At 35.0% G+C, this 22,344-nt stretch overlaps 1 protein-coding gene across 1 annotated transcript in view; it reads right to left on the bottom strand.

The window, feature by feature from the left end:
* LOC110451534 (coiled-coil domain-containing protein 181-like) overlaps positions 1-22,344 on the bottom strand; it is a 30,659-nt gene that overhangs the window by 7,058 nt on the left and 1,257 nt on the right. Inside the window, exons 2-6 of the mRNA XM_021499607.1 lie at positions 15,099-15,237; positions 7,021-7,195; positions 5,073-5,896; positions 2,098-2,160; positions 1,001-1,045 (exon numbers count right to left, since the gene is read on the bottom strand). Coding sequence (XP_021355282.1) covers positions 1,001-1,045; positions 2,098-2,160; positions 5,073-5,896; positions 7,021-7,195; positions 15,099-15,224 — 1,233 coding nt within the window. The 5' untranslated portion in view covers positions 15,225-15,237. The remainder of the gene's footprint in view (positions 1-1,000; positions 1,046-2,097; positions 2,161-5,072; positions 5,897-7,020; positions 7,196-15,098; positions 15,238-22,344) is intronic.

Here is a 22,344-nt window from a genome sequence, read left to right as displayed (position 1 = left end):
AATCATTTCTGAATAAGCCAAATGTTCTGTCACTAAAGTAGAACTGTCTGAATAAGCCAGATGTTCTGTCATTACAGTAAAACCTGTCTGAATAAGCCAAATGTTCTGTCATTACAGTAAAACCTGTGGAATAGGCCAATTGTTCTGTCATTACAGTATAACCTGTCTGAATGAGCCAGATGTTCTGACATAACAGTATAACCTGTCTGAATAAGCCAAATATTCTGTCATTACAGTATAACCTGTCTGAATTAGCCAGATGTTCTGTCATAACAGTATAACCTGTCTGAATAAGCCAGATGTTCTGTCATAACAGTATAACTTGTCTGAATAAGCCAAATGTTCTGTCATTACAGTATAACCTGTCTGAATAAGCCTGATGTTCTGTCATTACAGTATAACCTGTCTGAATAGGCCAAATGTTCTGTCATTACAGTAAAACCTGTCTGAATAAGCCTGATATTTTGTCATTACAGCAGATCCTGTCTCAATAAGCCACCTGTTCTGGCACTGCAGAAGAATATGTTTTAAGTAACCATATGATTTGTCACCAGAACCAGAAAAGGTGCAATCACACATGGTATTTATATAGTGCTGTAATACTAATGGTGTGAGAGAATTATACAGTATATATCTGATTTTGATCAATATAGAAAATTGAAAGAAAAACATAATGAAATAGTACACTCTTTAATATGATGGCCTACAATTGAGGAAAGCAAAGTAGCTGGTATGCCCAAGGAAGAGTAAAACATTGTTCAAATAAATAAAACATGCAATAAATTTTCAAATTAACAAAAAAACGAAATCTGTGTCATTTTCAAATAATGATAGACAGATGGAAGGATTTTGGACATTGTTTCTGTAAACAGTACAATATTTTGAGGTTTTGAACACCAAAGTACTTGGTAAAAATCCATAATATTTCTTTTCCAAATTTTTAGTAAAATTCATTGACTTGAACAAAATCTTGCATGATATTTTAAACTGTCCCTGTTACCTCATCAGAATAATCGTCATCTTCCCACTTATCTTGAGATCTTTCCTGTTATAAAAACAAGAAATGGTTTTCCTCAAATATTACGACAAGGAGTGCACATTTGGTAATCATTGTATTGTTCTTTCTGTGATGAAGAAGATAGCATTTTGTACATGTTTATAGAGAGAAGGGGTTATGTTTGACTTACTTTTAGACTGCTGGTTTAGAAAAGGGAAGGGCCATGTTTGACTTAAGTCTCAGACTGCTGGTTTTCAGAAGGGAGTGGCTATACTTTGAGAAGGGAGTGGCTATGTTTGACTTAAGCCTCAGATGACTGGTTTTCAGTTTTCAGAAGGGAGGGGCTATGCTTTGAGAAGGGGGGGGGGGGAGGGGGGCACATAATTGACTTAAGTCTGAGACTGCTTGTTTTCAGAAGGGAGGGGATATGCTTTGGGAAGGGAGGGGCCACATTTGACTTAAGTCTGAGACTGCTGGTATACAGAAGGGAGCAGCTATGTTTTATGAAGGGAGGGGCTAAGTTTGACTTAAATATCATACTGCTGATTTAGAGAAGAGAGTGGCTATGTTTGACTGAAGTCTCAACAGCTGTTTTTCAGAAGGTAGCAACTATGTTTCCAAAAAAAAAGGGGCTATGTTGGACTTACTTTCTGATTGCTGGTTTAGAGAAGGGAGGAGAAACATCTGACTTAGTGTCAAGACTCCAGGTTTAGATATTGGAGGAGAAACATTTGACTCAGTCTCAGACTCCAGGTTTAGATATTGGAGGAGAAACATTTGACTAATAGTCCCAGACTTAACAGCAGACTTCAGGTAGTACTGAGTTTAAGAGTTGGGGTACTAGTGAACCACAGATGTCTGTTTATCGCAGCTGGGTGAAATGGAAAGGGGGACAATCAACTAGGTGTCAGGCTCCCGGTAACATTAGGTTTATAACTATCATGAAACCTTTGGAAAAAGCAGTATATGATTCTCAACAAACACTATTCTCCTGTGAGCCATAGAAGATTTAGACTCGTATAATTTTCGTTCATTTTTTTTATGTTAACAAATTTGGAAAAAATGATCATGATTTTCAAAATACCGGTAGTTGTTTTTACCTCATCATCAGAGTTGTCATATTCATCCTGGCCCATGTTTTTCTGCTTATCTTTAGATCTCCTCTGTGATAAATACAGGAAATTTGTAAACTTATCACCATGACAATTATACTGCAAACCCAAGCATCACACATTAATACAGTTAGTATTTTATAGAAAAAAAAAGAAAAAAAACAACAACAACAAAGCATCAAAGTAAATATTGGAAAATGACATATAGACAGAAAGCAAAAAACAAATACATTGTACATTTTTTTTTGCTGCAAGACTGTTTCATTACTTCATAATTTACGGTTAGTGAATGATTCTTGATGATATAGCACCAGTGAAAAGCAACTTACCCGTATTACATGTATTACTTTGGTTCAGGTTAACTGAATAATCTAATCTGCCTATAATTGTTGGTGAACTTCAAAATATTAAGCACTAAACTACTTTAAGCAGGTATTTTTTAGTCATACAAATGCCAACTGGATTGTAACAAACTCTATGAATGCCAACTGGATTGTAACAAACTCTATGAATGCAAACTGAATAGTAACAAACTCTATGAATGCAAACTGGATTGACACAAACTCTATGAATGCCAACTGGAATATAACAAACTCTATGAATGCCAACTAGAATGTGACAATCTGTATGAATGCCAACTGGAATGTGACAATCTCTATAAATGCCAACTGAAATGTGACAATCTCTATGAATGTCAACTGGAATGTGACAATCTCTATGAATGCCAACCGAAAACTGTTCAATGACTAAATATGTTTTACCATTCATTAAAATAACATTAACAATTATTCTACACATTATCCTATGTTTAAAAGTAGTTCAACAAAGATTATACAGTGTACAAACATTCCTACTTAAAAATGATTTATATAATATATTTACAAATTATGCAAGATCATCAAAGATTAAAAAAAATTGCAGTTTCATATAAACCTGCCCTACACATACCCGGGTATGTTAACTAAGTTCAGATAAACTCATTTAACTGAATCTATATCAGTGAATGTCGGTAGATATTGAGAAAGTACACCTGTAACATTGAATACCCGATTCATCTCTACGCTGTCCTTGGTCTGTTCTATGTTAGTTATTAAGTCTTCATTAACAGGCTCTCTGGGAACTAAACATCTGACAAATTTATGTGTTGTGTTACGCTATGTTGGAGAAGTGTAATACAGTAAATAGTAGGATACAGGAAAACTAACATCATGATAAATAAGTGATCTGGATGGTATTATAAGATATTTCGAAAAAGGTAGTCCTTGAGATGTTTCTATCAATGTAGACTTAAGTATTTGTCAGTATAGATACTATCAAGTGTGTTACAATTTCATATCTTGAATACAAGCAGCGCGACCTTGCCAACCTATATTTTCATATTAAATAACAACAAGAGGCCCATGGGCCTTAACGGTCACCTGAGTCTATAGTATTTATTTTTGTTGTTGAAATATGTACCAATTTGAGTAAAAAATAGTATAATGTTAACTTAACTTTGTCAGGACCATGAGCTGATCATTCCTAGACCAATTTTAAGTGAGATCGGCCTATTAGAACTTAGTAGCAAAATAGCGGCCATGGCAGCCAAATTGTATTTCTGATTGACCCGAAAAATAACAACACTTTGTCAGGACCATGAGGCGATCATTCCTACCAACTTTCAGTTCAATCGGTCCAGCAGAACTTGACTTTAAGTTTGAAATAGGTTTTCAAAATGGCGGCCGTGGCGGCCATATTTGATTTCTGATCGACCCGAAAAATAACAACACTTTGTCAGGACCATGAGGCGATCATTCCTATCAACTTTCAGTTCAATCGGCCCAGCAGAACTTGACTTTAATTTTGAAATGTAAAATGTTAACGGACGACGGACGACGGACGACGACGGACGAAGACGGATAGCAATAGGTCACTTGAGCTAAAGCTCAGGTGACCTAAAAACTTTCCCAATCCCTTAAATATGTAGAATAAACCAGCCCCAGGTGTTTTGCAGGTGGAATATTGTACACTCCTGGGTTTCAAACATGTAAACGTTTAAATGTTGTCAAAAGGATATTATGAATTTAATTTTAGTAGTGGTTTGGTTTCAATGTAACATAATCCAATTTTATGTTAGGTCATATGATGACGGATTAGTTTTTGTTGGCCATTATTAATCATACAGACAAAAGCCCAATAAAATATGCTGATCACAAGCCCCTGGGATTATACTATTAGCCAGCCACCCGTCCACCTGTCTTTTTGACAGGCAGTTTTCTGAAAGGGACCTATTTTGACAGGCAACTTTCCACTATAAAACCGTACTATTGTATATCAATTTTGACAGGCAGTTTTGTAAATTTAGTAGCAATATCAATATTTTGATCAGGGACATTTAAAATCCTGGCTTAAACCCTGCATGGAATCCAAATATTTTGTTCATTAAAATAGGCATTATTTATTTTAAACTTGTAAAGTACCCGGTATATGTACATGTACTGGATTGAGACTGAGTTTGTATTAAGTCTCAATTCTTGAGAGGAATATTTATTATTGGCAAGCATGACTAGTGGTTAGATGTTATCGGCTATATGAGCTCAGTGGTAGTTTGTGTGTTTTAAATCATGTGGCTTGTTTAAACATAAAGACAAGCAAACAAACACAATAATATTAAACAGAAGTTAAATGTCACAATGTGTACGTTATATTGCATTTGTGTGTGCACTTGTGTGTATGTATTCTCAGTATAATTAATTGATGGCTTTTTAAACTGTTTAGAAAGGAAAAGGGGGATACAAACAAAAAGTCATGTAAACTAATGATCCTTCTATCCATTTCAAGCGTTAGGTAAACATACCCAGATGCCCTTATAAGGAGCCAGAACTGATAACAAAAATCAAAAGACAAAATCACCATGAGCATTCACCCCCCCCCCCCCCCCCCCCTCCATCAACACCAAACCAACACAAACATCAACAACTCACCTTATCTGGTTTTTGATTTTTTCTCATCTCTTCCTCTTCCTTTTCTTTTTTCTGTTTCTCTCTCTGTCTAACCTTTGACAACCAAGACTGAAACAGGTCCTCATTATAACTTTGTTTATCTTCTTCGTCCCTTTTCCTTCTTCTTTCGTCCTCCCTTCTTTGTTCCTCCTTTTGTTTATTTTGTTGCTCCAACATATCTTTCTCCTTCAGCGACAAGGCATATGGTGACCGATAGTTGGCATTCAGAGGAAAAGAATGATTAATAGGAGTATTTCTTGATCCTGCCGATTGTGCCCGAGTTTTTTGGGCGGGTCGCATAGACCTGCGGGAGGGTCCTGTCGCTGTGGAGGGTCGGGGGTTAGATGGGGGTGCTGGTTTTCTGTTAAACGATGAAGATGAATTATTATTGTTTGTGTTACCAGCACCACTAATGTTATCCTCGTTCTCTTTGTCGTTGTCAAACAGGGGAATCCCCATATCATCTGCCGTCACTTCATCAGCATTTACAAGTTCAAAATTTCCTCCTCTTTCTATCAACACTTTGTTGTCTGACCGTTTTGTTCCAGGGGGAGTATTAGAGTTATTTTTTGAGGTTTCCGATTTATCTGAAACGGTGTTACTTTCTTGATTCTGTTGTGGACCTTCTTCCCCCTCACCATAGTCAGGAGGGGGCGCTACAAGATCCACAAGGTCTTCCTTGAACAAAACACGAGATTCTCGTTTTTTATCCGTTGGCGTAGTATCGTTGGCGAGCTCCTCGTTGAGCTGTTTTACACGAGCTGTCACGTCGTACTCTGGAGGATCCTCTGTAGGTAGACCGTCATCTGTACAAGATTAAATAACACGTCTGGTTATGACACAGCAAGACACATAGGCACCAATAGATAACTTTTACAACAGACTTGTAAATAACTTTTTTTAAAACAAACTTTATTACATGTACATGCAGAACAGGGGGGCCGAATTTTGAATAGACATGCTTCCTGCTTTGTCGGAGACCGTAACCTCTCTAAATCAAATACTGCATATCAGTAATATACAAAGTGTGTGCGAACTTAGGTGTAGATTTTAGAGTACTTTGAACCTGTGCAATCCAAAAGGCTGTGTATTTAAACTGTGATATTCCATTTAGACAGGTTCACTGTACATAAGAAATATCAAGCTCATTTTAAACCTTGATTCTGCAAAAGTTTTAAGAGTAGACAAAAGGATCTTCAGAATCAACTTATAGACATAATGATGTAAGGAGTCAAATTAAGTCATAATGATGTAAGGAGACAAATTAAGACATAATGATGTAAGGAGACAAATTAAGACATAATGATGTAAGGAGACAAATTAAGACATAATGATGTAAGGAGACAAATTAGGACATAAGGATATACAGAATTAACATACAGACATAAGGATCTACAGAATCAACATACAGACATAAGGATCTTCAGAATTAACATACAGACATAAGGATCTACAGAATCAACATACAGACATAAGGATCTACAGAATCAACTTACAGACATAAGGATCTTCAGAATCAACAACAAATTAAGACATATGTATCTAAGACATTCCATTTAAACACAGGGTTTTCTATTTCATTTTTTGGAAAAGAATCAACACTTACGTTCATGTTCAGCTTTGGTTCACTAATGATACTGTTTCATGAAATGTCACCTACTTTACATTCTATTATCATTTTTATCCTTGTTATGGTGATTCTCATTTACCTATATGAAATATTCTAATATTTACCAATGTTACAAAGATTCTCTTACACTTACCCATATTAAAGAAATTTCCTGCAATAAGCCCAAAGGGCCAACACATAAACTTGAAGTAGGACTGGGTTTATAGCCGGACAATGAAATAGCCCTTGTTCTATTGAACTGTATTTGACATGGACCAATTACCAGACATGAGCCAGATAAATATGGTATCTCAAACCTACCCATGTTACGGAGATTCTCCAGCTCCATCATGGCCCGTTTCTGATCTTCGCTCAGTTCCTGTTCGTCCCACTCATCATCAGTTGACTTTTCACCAGATGTTTCCCTCTGTCCTTTTTCCTCAGTCTCTCCCTCACTATCTGAGGCAATGTTATTGCTCTTTGGTGGCTCATTGACCTTCAGGATAAAGAAAAAGAAAAAATTATTGATTGTTTATTCTGTTCACACAAGAAAAAGAGTTTTTCCCTTCTTATGTCACATTAAATATTCATATCAAGGCTGTTCGGACATCCATCTCTGAGACCATGAAAAATTCAGTCTTGTGTATCAAGTGATCATGTATACGGTAACAACTCCACCAATATATGGTAATTATACACCCATACTGGTATTTCATTGGACAACAGAGGTCACATGGTCCACAGTATCTACGATTTTGAGAGATAATCCCTTTAATTGCTATTAGATAGACATCATACAACAAAAATAGGTACTTAGAATAGGTGATGCTGGAACCCTTCTGATGAATCTTTTATAGATTCTCTTATCTTATTCACCTTAGGGGGTTAGTCAAATACAATTATCAACCTCTGGACATTTCCAGTATGTATGTACTCAATAATGTACCTCGGGTTTCCTGTGCTGGCTAATTTACTATATAGGTCATGCTTAATCTTATACAAGCTTTGAAATGAAAATGATAACTAAGGTCACTACTGTATTTATTGCCGATTTATTACATTCATTTAAATTTTGTCTGAATAATAATAATAATTTGAGGTTCCTTTATACTGCTTTATCACAACCTAGTTCATAAGTCGTCTCAAAGCGGTTCACAAATTATTATACAGCAGCAAACAGCCGTTGCTGCCATTTCGGCGCTCACAGCTAGCATTCTACAATTCTAGCACTGCCCAACCACATACTCATTTACAGCAGAGTAGACTGGAACAAGCGGAGTAAAGTATCTTGCTCAAGGATACCACACAGTGCCGTGCCTAGCTGATATGTATGCAAATATAATGTAAGTAAGACACAGCTGTCAAACCTCCCTCATAAGGAGGGAGACTCCTTCAATTTGACCAAAATTTACCAATCTGCCTTGAAATTCCCTCATTAAATCCAAACACAAAGTCTACATCCTGTGGTCAATTGATCTCCTAGATCCTGCAGAGTGTGTGTAATGATCATAACAGGTGTGTCTGAATCGAATGAATGTTTTTAGGAGTTATTTTAATACATAAAAAAGGAAAGATAAATTGAGAAAAGCAGTTTCAGTCGCCTTTCACACCCTTCTCCCTCATTGGAAATATGGAATGAACTGATCATGACTCATTTGAGGTTTCAGAGGTTGACACCTTTGTTAGAGAGAAGATTGCAACCACTATTAAAACCATATCCTTAACCCAGGATCAGTCTTAGATGTAAATCCAAATGATCTTTGTTGATAAGTAAACAAATAATCATGAAAATGAGTCACAATTTTGCAAAATAATGGATATATATATATACAATATGTGCCTTCATGTCTATGTATTTTGATACTGGACTGAAAAAAATACAACATTTTAATTTGGACTGGGGTCTAGATTGTTTCATGATGTATAAAAACACTTGTAAAAAGAGTACCTGCTTTGATATTTATAAGTTAAATAAGAAAACAAATAAGAGCAGGGGAGATAATTACTGTAAAGCAGGGGAGATAATTACTGTAAATAACTAGTCTATGTCAATGGGTGTTTGTTTCAGCTGTACTTGTTGACAGCACAATGTTTGTTGATCAGTGTCGGTTGCATGGTACAACATATCTAAGACATTACACATACAATAGGCTATTGACATACCACTTGTCGATGTGAACAGGACCAAAGAGCACAGATCATAGGCCCAGTATAATACACCTATATCATTCTAGAGTTAAAAGGACAGATGAGGCCTCCAATCAACTCCACAGGTAGGTTTAAATGTACACAAAAAAAAAAAATCCTGTTTATATATATATATACATGTATTTACTTCAACCCACGCCAGCGCTAAATTCTAGTTCTGTCCATTATCATTGATTGTTAGAAATTGATATGCTTCAGGGCAGTTCATATGGAAAAAAAATGCCTGGATTTTTTTTTACATAAGTTACCGAGGACAATTTGCTTGTGTGTCGAAGCATCTGTAGGCTATAGCCCCGTAACATGAAATGTATGTTTTTTTTGCTCTATATTGTCTTGTGTAACAAAGGGCATCTGTAATTCAGCAATAACGTTCAGATATCACAAACCAATCCTTATAGTCCAGCATTTTTAAAGACACACAGGTACCTATTACGGAACTTTCTATGACGTATGATATTCGTAAACAACACGCCTGTAATAACGCCCAGTAAACATAATTTAGACATATAACTCATTTAATACAGACACAAGTATTTGTCAAAGATTTTCATGATACGATTTAAAGACTTATCAAATTATTCAATTTTGAATTTGACACAATGAGTGTGTCACACGTACTACAAGAAATGATATTTGCCAGATTTATGAATTGACTCCAATTTTTCGGTTCGTAACGGTAACTATAAACAATTTCATTTTATCAATGACAGCATGTAAACAATATTGTGAGTTTGTTTGATCAAAGATTACCTGGATTTTTGATGTTAACAAAATGCACAAGTGAACAATTTACCTACATCTTACTAAAGGCTGGTTCCATGTTTATTTAGCCTACACTATGATTACAACATTTTAGTAGTGTATTACTTTATAAAGACTGTTTAAATATTATATTAACCTGTATTTCATCATATCTTTTCTATATTATATATGCACTAAGGCTTTTTTATACAAAATAGGGTGAATTTTTCAGAAATTAAAGCATTTATGGTTTGACTTGCTTGGTTTGTGCTTTACATCTTATTAACATTATGGTCATTTTTAAGGATGGGCCACATTTTCGTGGTGGAGGAAGACTGGAGTACCAAGGAAAAACCACGGACCTGCAGCTAGTGCCTGGCAACTACCCCACATAAGCTTCGAACCCGCAACCCAGTGGTGGAGGGATTGTGATCATAGATGTCGGAAACCTTGGCCACCACTTCCCAACAATAATGATGGATTTTAGAATTCATGTTTAGAATGCAACTACAGAACAAAAGAAAGGAACTAAAAGTAGGGTTTTGAAACAAACAGTGTAACTGGTACTGATGCACTCTGTTGTGAGATTTTAATGATCTTATCTCTGATAAAGTAAGCCAACAGATCACAAACAAAGGAAGTGGGGAGGGGCATTTAATTGAAAAAATATGGTAAACATTACATGTTCAACTTGTTTACTGTACTATATAAACACACTGCAAGTCGAAAATATTGAAAACTTGCTATGCCAATTCTTACAAGGCTTAAAAAGATATAAAGGTAAATAATTGTAACAGAGGTCATTATATTTTTAATGCTTCCACTAGGAGTTGAACCCAGGCCCTATGGTTTACTAGTTTTACGCTTTACCAATGAGCTAAAGAGAGGGTCTCCCTAGCCAAGTCAGTAGGATGTGGCTGGTTTTTTACCAGGGTGACATAATCCCCCTCCAAGGAAGAACTTGTCCTGAGTTTTCCAGGGGTCATAGCAATTTCTTTGCAAGTATCACTAGTATTATGTCAATATATCCCTGGTCCCTGTGTGTAACAGGTCATTATTTCTTCATTGCCTCTCTGTTAGGAGTCGATCCCGGGACCTCTGGTTTACTTAAGTCTTACGCACTACCAAATGAGCTAAAGAGAGATTTACCTGGGTGACAAAATGAATTCAAGACTTCTGATTAAATACACATTAAGACAAGTCTGCCATTATATATCTGTGTGCAAAATACATTATGTTGTCAATACAGTAGACAAAGTAAAACCTGTCTAATTTGAAACTCTGTGCAGGTGGGGTCCAATAGCATTCTTTGCCAGGTAACCATGACAACCACCATAAACAGTTTATCAATCTATGTTATAGCTTACTCATCCCTGCATGTGTCTGCATGTATAGGTATAAGTTACAAATATTAATGAAGAAGTAGAATGAATAATGAGGAGATCAAGATAGAAGACAAAAGCATGAAATAATAGGACAGTAATTTTAGTTTATCTTAATCTGCTTTCATACCTTCACATTTAATCTAATCTTATACAGATTGACCATTTACATTAAATGTGGAATCAACTATATACAGATCTAATGTCTGTATTCCGACAGTTTATCCAGTATGTAACATCTATCTGATGGCCTAAGGTTGTTTTACTGATATCTCCCTTAATTATTGTGTGATGCATGTCATTTTTCAAATTAAAAGTAACAGAAACAATTTTGCTAAAACCTTTTGTATGACAGGGCATTATTGGGTGAATCCACAGAGATGACCCTTGACCTCACACACATGGAGAGAAAGGCTATTTATCTGCATGACAGCATAGTTTTTAAAATATATCATCATCGATCATGGACTGTTTCTAACATTAACATGTAACAATTGTCTCATACAGAATTATCTCATGCATTTTATAACTCGCCAAACCTTTGTTGACAAGAGCATGTGATCAATAAATCCTAAAGTTTTGTCTGTTCCCCATGTGTTGATAACAACAAATCATGTTTCATCATAAAGAATATTGGAATCCTAGTAATCTTCTGCCCTGCTAGCCTACAGAGGACGCAATAAAATCCTATTTTATACCAAATCCATTGTTGTGAGGTTAAATATAGAGCTGTATTGCCACCCTCCACTGACCAGATGATCTTGTGGGAGGGAATATCTGTCATATTGGTTTTACAGGCATACCAAATATTACCAGTATCTTTTTTATATCATGATGTTTAAAGGTCAACACGGAGAAGATAACCTGTAATCAAAAGATTTAATAAAATATCAATAAAAGCTGGAATTGTTAGCTTCCCTGACTATTGGCTTGGTTAGATGATTATAACGGTATTATGTTGCAGTTTTCGTTCTGTTCTCCATCACTTCTCGATTTACACACGGTATGTATATATTTTAGCCTCGTCTACATGTACCAAGTGAAGCATAAACCTAAAATTGTATTTCAGTTTTAATTAATTACACATGACCACGCTTGCCTAGTGTAAAAAAACTATATTACTCCAAAACATATAAGGGTTTCACATGCCTATGAAGTATTTATTGATGTATATGCAAATATTTGAAGTATTTGTCATTATCATGATGGAATGTCATAAATGTGTCGTCAGTGTCTGTGTCGGTCGCTAGCCTGGGTACCCCATTACCTGATGTTTGGCGTGGTTGTCACAGAGAAGTTAAGCGTTAAAGGCCTATACCATTATCTATAATAAACACCCAATACTGGAATGTACACTGTTCTGGTGACTTGTACAAACATCTACCCGCACGGCAATAGCTTACCTACATTTATAAACTCAAAAGTCAACAAGTTGCTGAAACATTAGCAGCAATAGTTCATAACACAAAAGGAAAGATATGAGTCTGGTGGAACATTCATTCAACCAGTAGGAGATATGACATTTAATTGTCCAGTAGGATATGGGACACTCAATTGTCCAGTAGGAGATAGGACATGCAAGTGTCCAGTAGGAGATAGGACATTTAAGTGACCACTAGGAGATAGCACATTCAACTGTCCAGTAGGAGATAGGACATTTAAGTGACCACTAGGAGATAGCACATTCAAGTGTCCAGTAGGAGATAGGACATTCAAGTGTCCAGTAGGATATGGGACACTCAATTGTCCAGTAGGAGATAGGACATTCAAGTGTCCAGTAGGATATGGGACATTCAAGTGTCCAGTAGGAGATAGGTAATTTAAGTGACCACTAGGAGATAGCACATTCAAGTGTCCAGTAGGAGATAGGACATCCAATTGTCCTGTAGGAGATATGACATTCAAGTGACAAGTAGGAAATAGGACACTCAATTGTCCAGTAGGAAATAGGACACTCAATTGTCCAGTAGGAGATAGGACATTCAACTGTCCAGTAGGAGATAGAACATTCAATTGCCCTTTAGGAGATGGGGCATTCAATTGTCCAGTAGGAGATGTGACATTCAATTGTCCTTTATGAGATAGGACATTCAACTGTCCAGTAGGAGATCGGACATTCAATTGTCCTTTAGGAGATGGGACATTCAATTGTCCTTTAGGAGATGGGACATTCAATGTCCAGTAGGAGATGGGACATTTAACTGTCCAGTAGGAGATGGGACATTTAACTGTCCAGTAGGAGATCGGACATTCAATTGTCCTTTAGGAGATCTGACATTCAATTGTCCTTTTGGAGATGGGACATTCAATTGTCCTTTAGGAGATGGGACATTCAATGTCCAGTAGGAGATGGGACATTCAACTGTCCAGTAGGAGATCGGACATTCAATTGTCCTTTAGGAGATGGGACATTCACTGTCCAGTAGGAGATGGGACATTCAATTGTCCTTTAGGAGATGGGACATTCAATTGTCCTTTAGGAGATGGGACATTCAATGTCCAGTAGGAGATGGGACATTTAACTGTCCAGTAGGAGATGGGACATTTAACTGTCCAGTAGGAGATCGGACATTCAATTGTCCTTTTGGAGATGGGACATTCAATTGTCCTTTAGGAGATCTGACATTCAATTGTCCTTTTGGAGATGGGACATTCAATTGTCCTTTAGGAGATGGGACATTCAATGTCCAGTAGGAGATGGGACATTCAACTGTCCAGTAGGAGATCGGACATTCAATTGTCCTTTAGGAGATGGGACATTCAATGTCCAGTAGGAGATCGGACATTCAACTGTCCAGTAGGAGATCGGACATTCAATGTCCAGTAGGAGATAGGACATTCAACTGTCCAGCAGTAGATCGGACATTCAATGTCCAGTAGGAGATAGGCCATATTATATCATAAAATCATACTAATACCCCGCGAACAACCAGTAATTGTGCTTACAAAACACGTAAGAATTACTGTGGAGTTGTATTTAACAATAAAACTCAACATATTACATATCATTTTTTTCTTAATAAGATCTTGTGCTATAATATTTCATCATAAAACTGAACTATATAGGTATAGATCAGTCAGGTTTATCCTACCTGTCTATACTCTAGCTACCGCATATACCAGCTGAGTAGACTGGAACAAGCAGAGTAAATAGTATCTTGATCAAAGATACAACACCTTGCCGTGGCTTGACATGAACCCGCAACCCTTCGGTCACGAGCCTGGCGTCCTACCACTAGACTTCCATGTCCACATAAACATGATATAATTCCTAAATTATTACAAAGTTAAAATTTAAATTGATCATACACATGTATCAGCGATATTAAGTATACTTATAATTATATCATAGTCTGTCCCTTATGACTAATAAGGAAACTTCTATTGATTTATTGATCCTAGAGTCGTAAGTGACAAAGGTTCCAGAATACCCTTAAGAGTAAACTTATAAATGTTTAGTGTGCGGTATAATTGATCATCAATTAACATGTAAATGTTGTTGCCGGTAACTAGGATGTAAACACACAACCTGCACTATCCACACGCATGTATACCGCCTTACCTGTTCTCGACAAAAATGAAATGCCAAATAAATAAATGTCTAAACCTGGATACCAGTAATGGCAACCTGAAGTTAATCCCCTTTGATGTTTTACCTGTGATTTACCTGTGATTTACCTGTGTAACATCAGAGTTTAAGTCTCCATATTATGTCCTGGGTTAAGCTGTACCACCATTTACCTGAAGATTATCTTAACTTCAAAAAACGTTCTTAAAAGGTGTTTTTATTCAAAAGATCTTTCAACTTTTATCCCCCGTTATCTGGTATGATATTTTAATGTTCACTTCCAAAAAGGAAATAGTGTTTTTTTAATTTAATCATCTATAAAGTAAAATACTGTTATACATTTTAATACATAGTTAAGCTACTCATACATGAGAAAAAAGGTTTAAATCCTATTAGTTCTAACAGATCTCAAAGGTAATAATCCCATCATGATTAACCTCCTAGTCTAAAATTGTAATCACAAACCCTACAGGTGTGTATAGAAACTTGTATTTACTTACATTTTTGTCCTCTTTGGTTTCTTTGACTGGCTCTGGTTCCGTTTTCTCCTCTATGAAAGCATCTAGTTCCTTGTCGAGGTCATCCTCCTCATCACTGATAAACGACTGTGACTGTGATGTACTCATGTTGACAATATGTCTGTAAACAAAAACAAAACATTACTATTTACTGATATTTACTATAATAATACTTCAAACAACAAACATTTCAATAATAACATCAAAGAAAAAAGAAAACTACATGTATATTTAGTGCCGAATTACATACAAAATTAAACAATTAACAAGGAATTGTTGAATTTATTTTTCCTTTATCTATACAGTTAAGCCCAGTTTATCTAGCTTTCTTTATCCGGTCTTCATAATATCCAGTTATTATTTTAGGAGATAGACGGAAACTATTAACCTGGTAGTCTACATGTAAATCCAGCCATCTCAAAATCCAGCCACTTTTGTTGAGAATGAAGGTGTCTGGATTATCAAGGTTCTGAAAGTCACTGTACTTGTATTTTCCTTGAAATTGTTTTTCTCTTAAGGAAGTTCTTAAATTTGATACAGAGAAATCCATATTCTGAGCACAGATACACTGTGTTTGGGGATTGTTTTCCCTGCAGTACACTTATAACACCCATATTTCTGATATTTGATGTTTAATTTCAGTCACTACAAAATTTTGTAAGCAATGCTTTGAAACCTATTATGTTTAATTTGTTGCCTAAAAAAATATAAAATTCTTTCAATTTAATAATGGTTATTTGATTTTGACCTTGATCTATCTTCAACTCCCCATTTTAGTGGTTTTTTTTTCAATTACACTTACTACTACACATAATTTCTTGTTAAATAATCATTACCTATCTGTCACACCTTAAACTTTTAATGCACGATTGTAATTCAAATTGTATTAAAAACGGGTTGTTTCTTGTCCTGTCTAAAAATAAACACACACAATAGACGGTCGATTCTAATTCAACAGTGTACAGCACACAGTAGTAAACCAACAGCGGGTATATATTTACAGTGCAATAAAAACATCTGATTGTCTTTTATATAAATACACAACAAGTTGCTAAATCTGACAACATAGTGCAGACGTGTGCCAAATAACATTTATATCAACCTTAATTATACCCCTGTCATTCACAGTACAAACCTTAGACAGGCCAGACCTTTTTTTTTTATCAGAATACGACAAATATACCAGTACATGTACGTCATAATCCTGATCATCTGCTTCTTAATGAAAATTTCTTTTACTTTCATCTCAACATAATTTCAATATAACTGTTTTTCATTTTCATGAGACAAAATTATATAAAGCATGAAAACAACTGTTATGATAAGAAAAAGGGGTTGTGGCTTTATCAAACTAGGGTAAGTCTGATATGTACATAGGGAACAGTGCTCTTGCTTTCTATTTTGAAAACATCTTATTTTAAATATTTCTCTTCTGAATGTCAAAATTTTCCCTAGATTTCTAACTCCTGTCATGCGCGACTGCTACATTTCAGTTGATCAAAATGAGACTGAGTCAGAAAAAAACCTTATCCACCACAAAGAAGAAACTTTGTATTTCATTATATGAACACCATTTGTATTTGCGAAACATTACTCCTGTTTTTATAATCATCTCCTTTAAAAACAAATTGAAGGGGCGGAGATAGACTCTGCCTCATCAAAAAAAATTGAAAGGAGATCATCAGTTATTTCGGACTAGCAAAAAATATACAGTCATCAGTATACATGAACAGAAAAACATGTTTTATTTCATTAAAAATTCATTATTGTACCTTCAGGGTATTTAATTAAGGAATGTCTTCCTACGTAATGATGTTATAGGACAAATCACTGTGAACAGACATTCCTTAATGAAGTACACTGTACCCTGAAGGTACAATAATGAGAACCTTAATGAAATAAACAATCTTTTGTGTAAAGTAATTCCTTAGTAGACCTCATAACATCTGCTAAGGAATCACCTGACACACAAGATTGTTTTATCATTAGTACAATGCATACACAAAGTACAATGTAGCGTACCTGATACTGTTACATTTTCTTTGGTTAGTCTTTTATTGCTAAACAGACATTAAGATGTAGTCTGTCAATATCTTCCAATGTTTTGATTTCCAAAATGAAGCACATCCAGAGTATTTCTCTAGCTTTCCAGATATTTCAGTTGTCAATATATACAGTCCAATAACCTGCTGGCCACTAGGTACGTTACATGATCTCGCTCATTACTTGGTAATCATATGATGATCATGGGTTTTGGGAAACACTGGTAAAGTTACACTGTCCATTTGTAACATAACAAACAAGGGTTTTTGTTAATACACTCCCGAAGATGGTGACGTCATTATTACGATAAAGTACTAACGGTAACACTTCTATAGACAAGACGACAACACAACATTAATATTAATGAAGTTTGTCTGTATATAAATATTCCACATTTCTAATAGATACTGCTGCTGTGTACCTCATTTTTTTGCGCCACAGAAATCCGAATCCTGGACTCTTTGTTTCTCCTGTGAGACTCGCCCTGAATTAGAGAACCTACTTGGTCACTTAGTGATGGGAACCATGCATCAACACTTTAAAAAAGATTTTCAGGAATCACTTGAAAAAATCCTACAAATAAAACTGGGTTCTATATTTATACAGAAGGATAAAACAATAAAAGAAGATTTACCTGAACCCTCTCCATCGAGAGGATCAGAGTCCGTATGATATATTGATTATTTGTGTGGCTAGCTATTGGCCTTATGAGTTTGACGAGGATGAGCCCCAGGTGTTGTTTTCTGATTGATTATTTATAATGTTTACCTGTTGTATCCATCATATCTTACAGTTCATGACCACATGGTCGGCACTGGAGGCTGCCGTCAAATCCTCTAAAAATAACAACTAGTCGTCAAGTAACAACGGCAATCATAGAAACAATTGATTCCCATCGTCTGATACCCACGGTTGATTTCGCTGCGGTCAAATCAACCGTGGGTATCCGACGATGATTGCTTCCGTACTGCCGTTAATTCCTGTTAAATATTCATTACCCTGATTAAACTGTCTTGCATATGTGTACTACGTATACTGTTTCATGTGATGCAACGCTAAAAATACTTTCAACTTTTCAAAAAAAAAATTATACAGATACTGGGAGCCACGCAAAGTTTAATCAAAGTTGTATAGAATTTGTTGTGCATTTTGGCATTGGTTAAAACATCTTACGTCTAAACAAATTTTTGTATCTAAATACAAGCTTTTTTTAACATTTTTCCATCAGTTGGACAAAACCATCTAGTGAACTTTCATTCTACCTTTACGAAGGCATGACATGTTTTAGGAATCGGGGAAAATATTGTGGTATTTTCTACAAAATTGGGAAAATATCTAAAGTTTCATAGAACACAATATTACACATCAATGAATACATTTTTAAATTGGATTTAATTGAGAACTCAAAAGGATAGAGAAAAAGACATTTAAATTGGGTTGATATCTGAATGTTCATTAAAATCAGTGCATGTAATTGATTTGTTTGCTCCCTCCCCCCCCCCCCCCCCCCCCCCCAAATAAAATCCTACTGAAGTAATCATTCATAAATATTAGTATACATATATATGTTATGATCTTCCTTATGGCTATTTTTGAGAGGAAATTACTTCGAGAATAAAGTTTTGTTTGGCTTATTGCTAGTGCTATAAATAGTTTTGTCTAGATCCAAGTTCATTTATGCTTGTGTTTGTATCAATCTGCGTCCACTCCAGTGTTATCTGACTTAATGATAATTGTCATCACTCTAATACCACAACCTGTGGTAGTCATCGGGAGGTAATCGGTATTGATGAACAGCTTAGGGACGGACGAACATGTAATCCATCAACACAGCCAGGTTAGTTGTTGTACACCATGCTTGCAGCCAAACAAAATTAATATGTTAGTACAGATATAGTGATATAGAGTGCTCTATATAAATCTACTTGCGCTTCAAATATAAGTGTATGGCACTAAATTGCCCAATAATATAATACCTTGAATGGTTGTTATTGCCACCAGACATGTGATTAAATATTACTTTATTACAAACATAAATGAAGATAAATGCAGCATGCTTTCTTTAAAATGTGCATACCATTAGGCATACAAACACATTTTGTGACTCTCAAAACAAAACAAAATAATCAATATATACAAAAGTACCAAAACATGAACACGAAGGACAAATCAGAATGAAGGTAAATACATGAAAAAACAACATGATTCAATACATCATATAGAATGCACTATAAAACATTTGTGTTATCATGTGCCAAGAAAATTTACCAAAAATATTACTCAAATAAAGACAGATATATTAAGATATCCATGAAAATGTAGCATATCATTAATGATTAACCAGTGATGGGCAATCGGTTTAAAATCATAATCGATAATTGGTTTGTCATCGGAAGTAGTAAACCGATCGATGATCGATTGCATAATCTGTTCATAATTTCATGGGACTGTATACCCAAATAAAGTGAGAACACTACCATTAGATCAATAGACAGAGTTGTTAACTACACAACAGGTTTTGTTCTTTTATAATGAATGGATTTCAAGCAATTTTTATGCAGTTTTATCAATCAAATAGTAAAAATCATAAGAATATATGCCTTTCAATACATTTTTTACACTGAAAACATTTAACACTTTGATTTTAATAAAGAACCGAATATATCGATAATGGAATTTGAAATCGATAATCGGAATCGGAAAGGGCAAACCGATTGATTTTTGATTATAAACATTTAACACTTCGATTTTAATAAAGAACCGATTATATTGATAATGGAATTTGTAATCGATAATCGGAATCGGAAAGGGCAAACCGATCGATTTTCATTTATAATCGATCATCAGCCCATCACTATGATTAACCTAATAATATTAAATTATATGCATGGTACTTGCAGCAGTTCTATAGATAAAAGCATATACAGTACATATATATGTATACATGTACTTAAAAATCTCAACAGGCAAAGGAACAGTAAAGACGATCTGAACTTGAAGAACTTAAACCATGCAGAAAGTAGTGAGTGTTATTAAAGATAACTGAATAAAAGCCTAAAATGCATGTGTTATTACTGTACAGTAAAACCTGTCTAATCCAACACCCTGGTGGCTGGGTTAGAGAGGAATCAGGATGTCACTATATACAGGTTTTATATTGTCAAGGTGTTTTATACTAGGATTTGAAACGTTGGTCAGATATAACTGGCTGTCAATATATTCAGTGAAGACAAATAAGACAGGTTTCATTAATTAACAATAGAGAAAATAACATCACACAGCGACACAAACCATATTTATCAAGAACGTTCAGGCGTGTACAATTTAATATAAATTAAGATTAAAGCCAACAGATTGATTTTGAAAAGTTCAGTTTTTATTGAAAGCTTTCACTAGCTTTAACACAAAATGTATAAGCTCCAGTCGTCGGGTTAGTGGAACTGTACACCCCTGAAATCACACCATAATGGACTGAATATAAACCAATATAAAGCTATCAATTCAATTTGAATTTGAAACCCGGACACATCAGATCATCAAGATAGATAAAGGGTCACATCAAATATTCACATGAGACTATTACACAGGCTTACTGTATATGTAATGCGGAAAGAATTGCTGACTTGACATGCAAGCACACAAACACATGAAGTAGATAGTTTAATGATATGTATGGCAATTGTACAAATCACCAGTATGTACTATAAACAAAATGTACATAGCCTCTGTGTATGTACAGTACACAACAAAACAGGGTAAGGCATGATGTGTGTTGTATGTGGCATATCCACTTTCAAACACCATGCATAAACCTTGCAAAATATTCAGCCTTGTTTCGAGGATCTATGTTTGTAAAATCTATCAAACCAGTTTTAGTAAATTCACTGTAAATAAAAAAGAGATATAAACATTACTGTTTATTTAATTTAATAAATATTAATTCTGTGTCTAAAAGAATCACAATATTTGTTGAATTGTAAGTTTCAACTGCTGTTGAAGGAAAAGAAACAAATACTGGAAAGGTTTACCCTCTAAGTGAAGAATCCTTGAAATCCTAATGTAGCCTGTAGGTAATATTGCATTTTCCTTTTTGCAAAAATATTTTTTCTTACATATTTTTGCATGTAATTCATTACATATAATAGAAATATGGAATAGGTCTGTACTAAAATTGAGCCGATAGCAATTACAGTCCAATTTTTCTAGTGTAAATATTATGTTATCAAGATTGTAAATTCCAACTAAACCATCTATATCTATTCTAGCAACCATGAATTAATGCTTTTATGTACTTTTTAAGCAAAATCTTGGCAACACAATTTGTTAAAGGAATTGTAAAAGTTGTCAAGACTTGTCAAATGCATAGTTTAAATGTTATTATTTTCAACTTTAATAACTAAAAAATATATTGGTTAATCTCGTTGAAATTGTCATGCTAATCAATATTTTCTATGTCACTTAAATGTCAATATTTGATTTTGTAATGTAAACATTACCAATTACATCTGTACACAACTGCGCTAGTTTTGCTGACAGCCCTTAATCTGTTACACAGATTAAGGAACCAATGAATTGTACCATTCTACGCCAATGTTACCTTGTATAACTGAAGTTTGGTACTGTGATAAAAAGTTTCTACCCCGATATGTTACTGTAATAATAATAATAATTTTATGATGTAATAATATATGTTACAATAATAACACAAACAAGAGGCCCATGGGCCTTAACGGTCACCTGATATATTTATACAGAGAGTTGATTTTGTTTTTTACATGAACAGAAATATTATTCAAAGTGACAAAAAACAATAAAACCACCTAAACTCAATATCTAGCATATAGATTTCAGACTAAAAAGGATTTGAAACTAGCACCTCTGATTCTTAACAAGGAAAATGAAGAAATTTTAGCACACTGACTCCTTTGAGCCCCACCCTACAGCCCTTGGGGGTAGGGCTGGCTCAAAATTTTCAAAGTATCAAACTGTCAGTTCAAGGTTATAATTCCAATCAAGTTATTAACATGTAATATTCAAAGTATCATTTGCCATTATAAACCATAATAAATTTTGCCCCCCCCCGCACCCTCCTTCCCCATGGGGTAAACATGAGACCCTAGGGTCATAAACCTTAAGACCCTTCCATCTATGAAGAGTATTTGATTCTACCATATCTGGGTCTTGA

This window comes from Mizuhopecten yessoensis, unplaced genomic scaffold, assembly GCF_002113885.1.
Source record: "Mizuhopecten yessoensis strain PY_sf001 unplaced genomic scaffold, ASM211388v2 scaffold6135_1, whole genome shotgun sequence".
Lineage (NCBI taxonomy): Eukaryota > Metazoa > Mollusca > Bivalvia > Pectinida > Pectinidae > Mizuhopecten > Mizuhopecten yessoensis.
The sequence above is the reverse complement of the archived record's forward strand: the minus strand, read 5'-3'. Positions and strand labels throughout refer to the sequence as shown.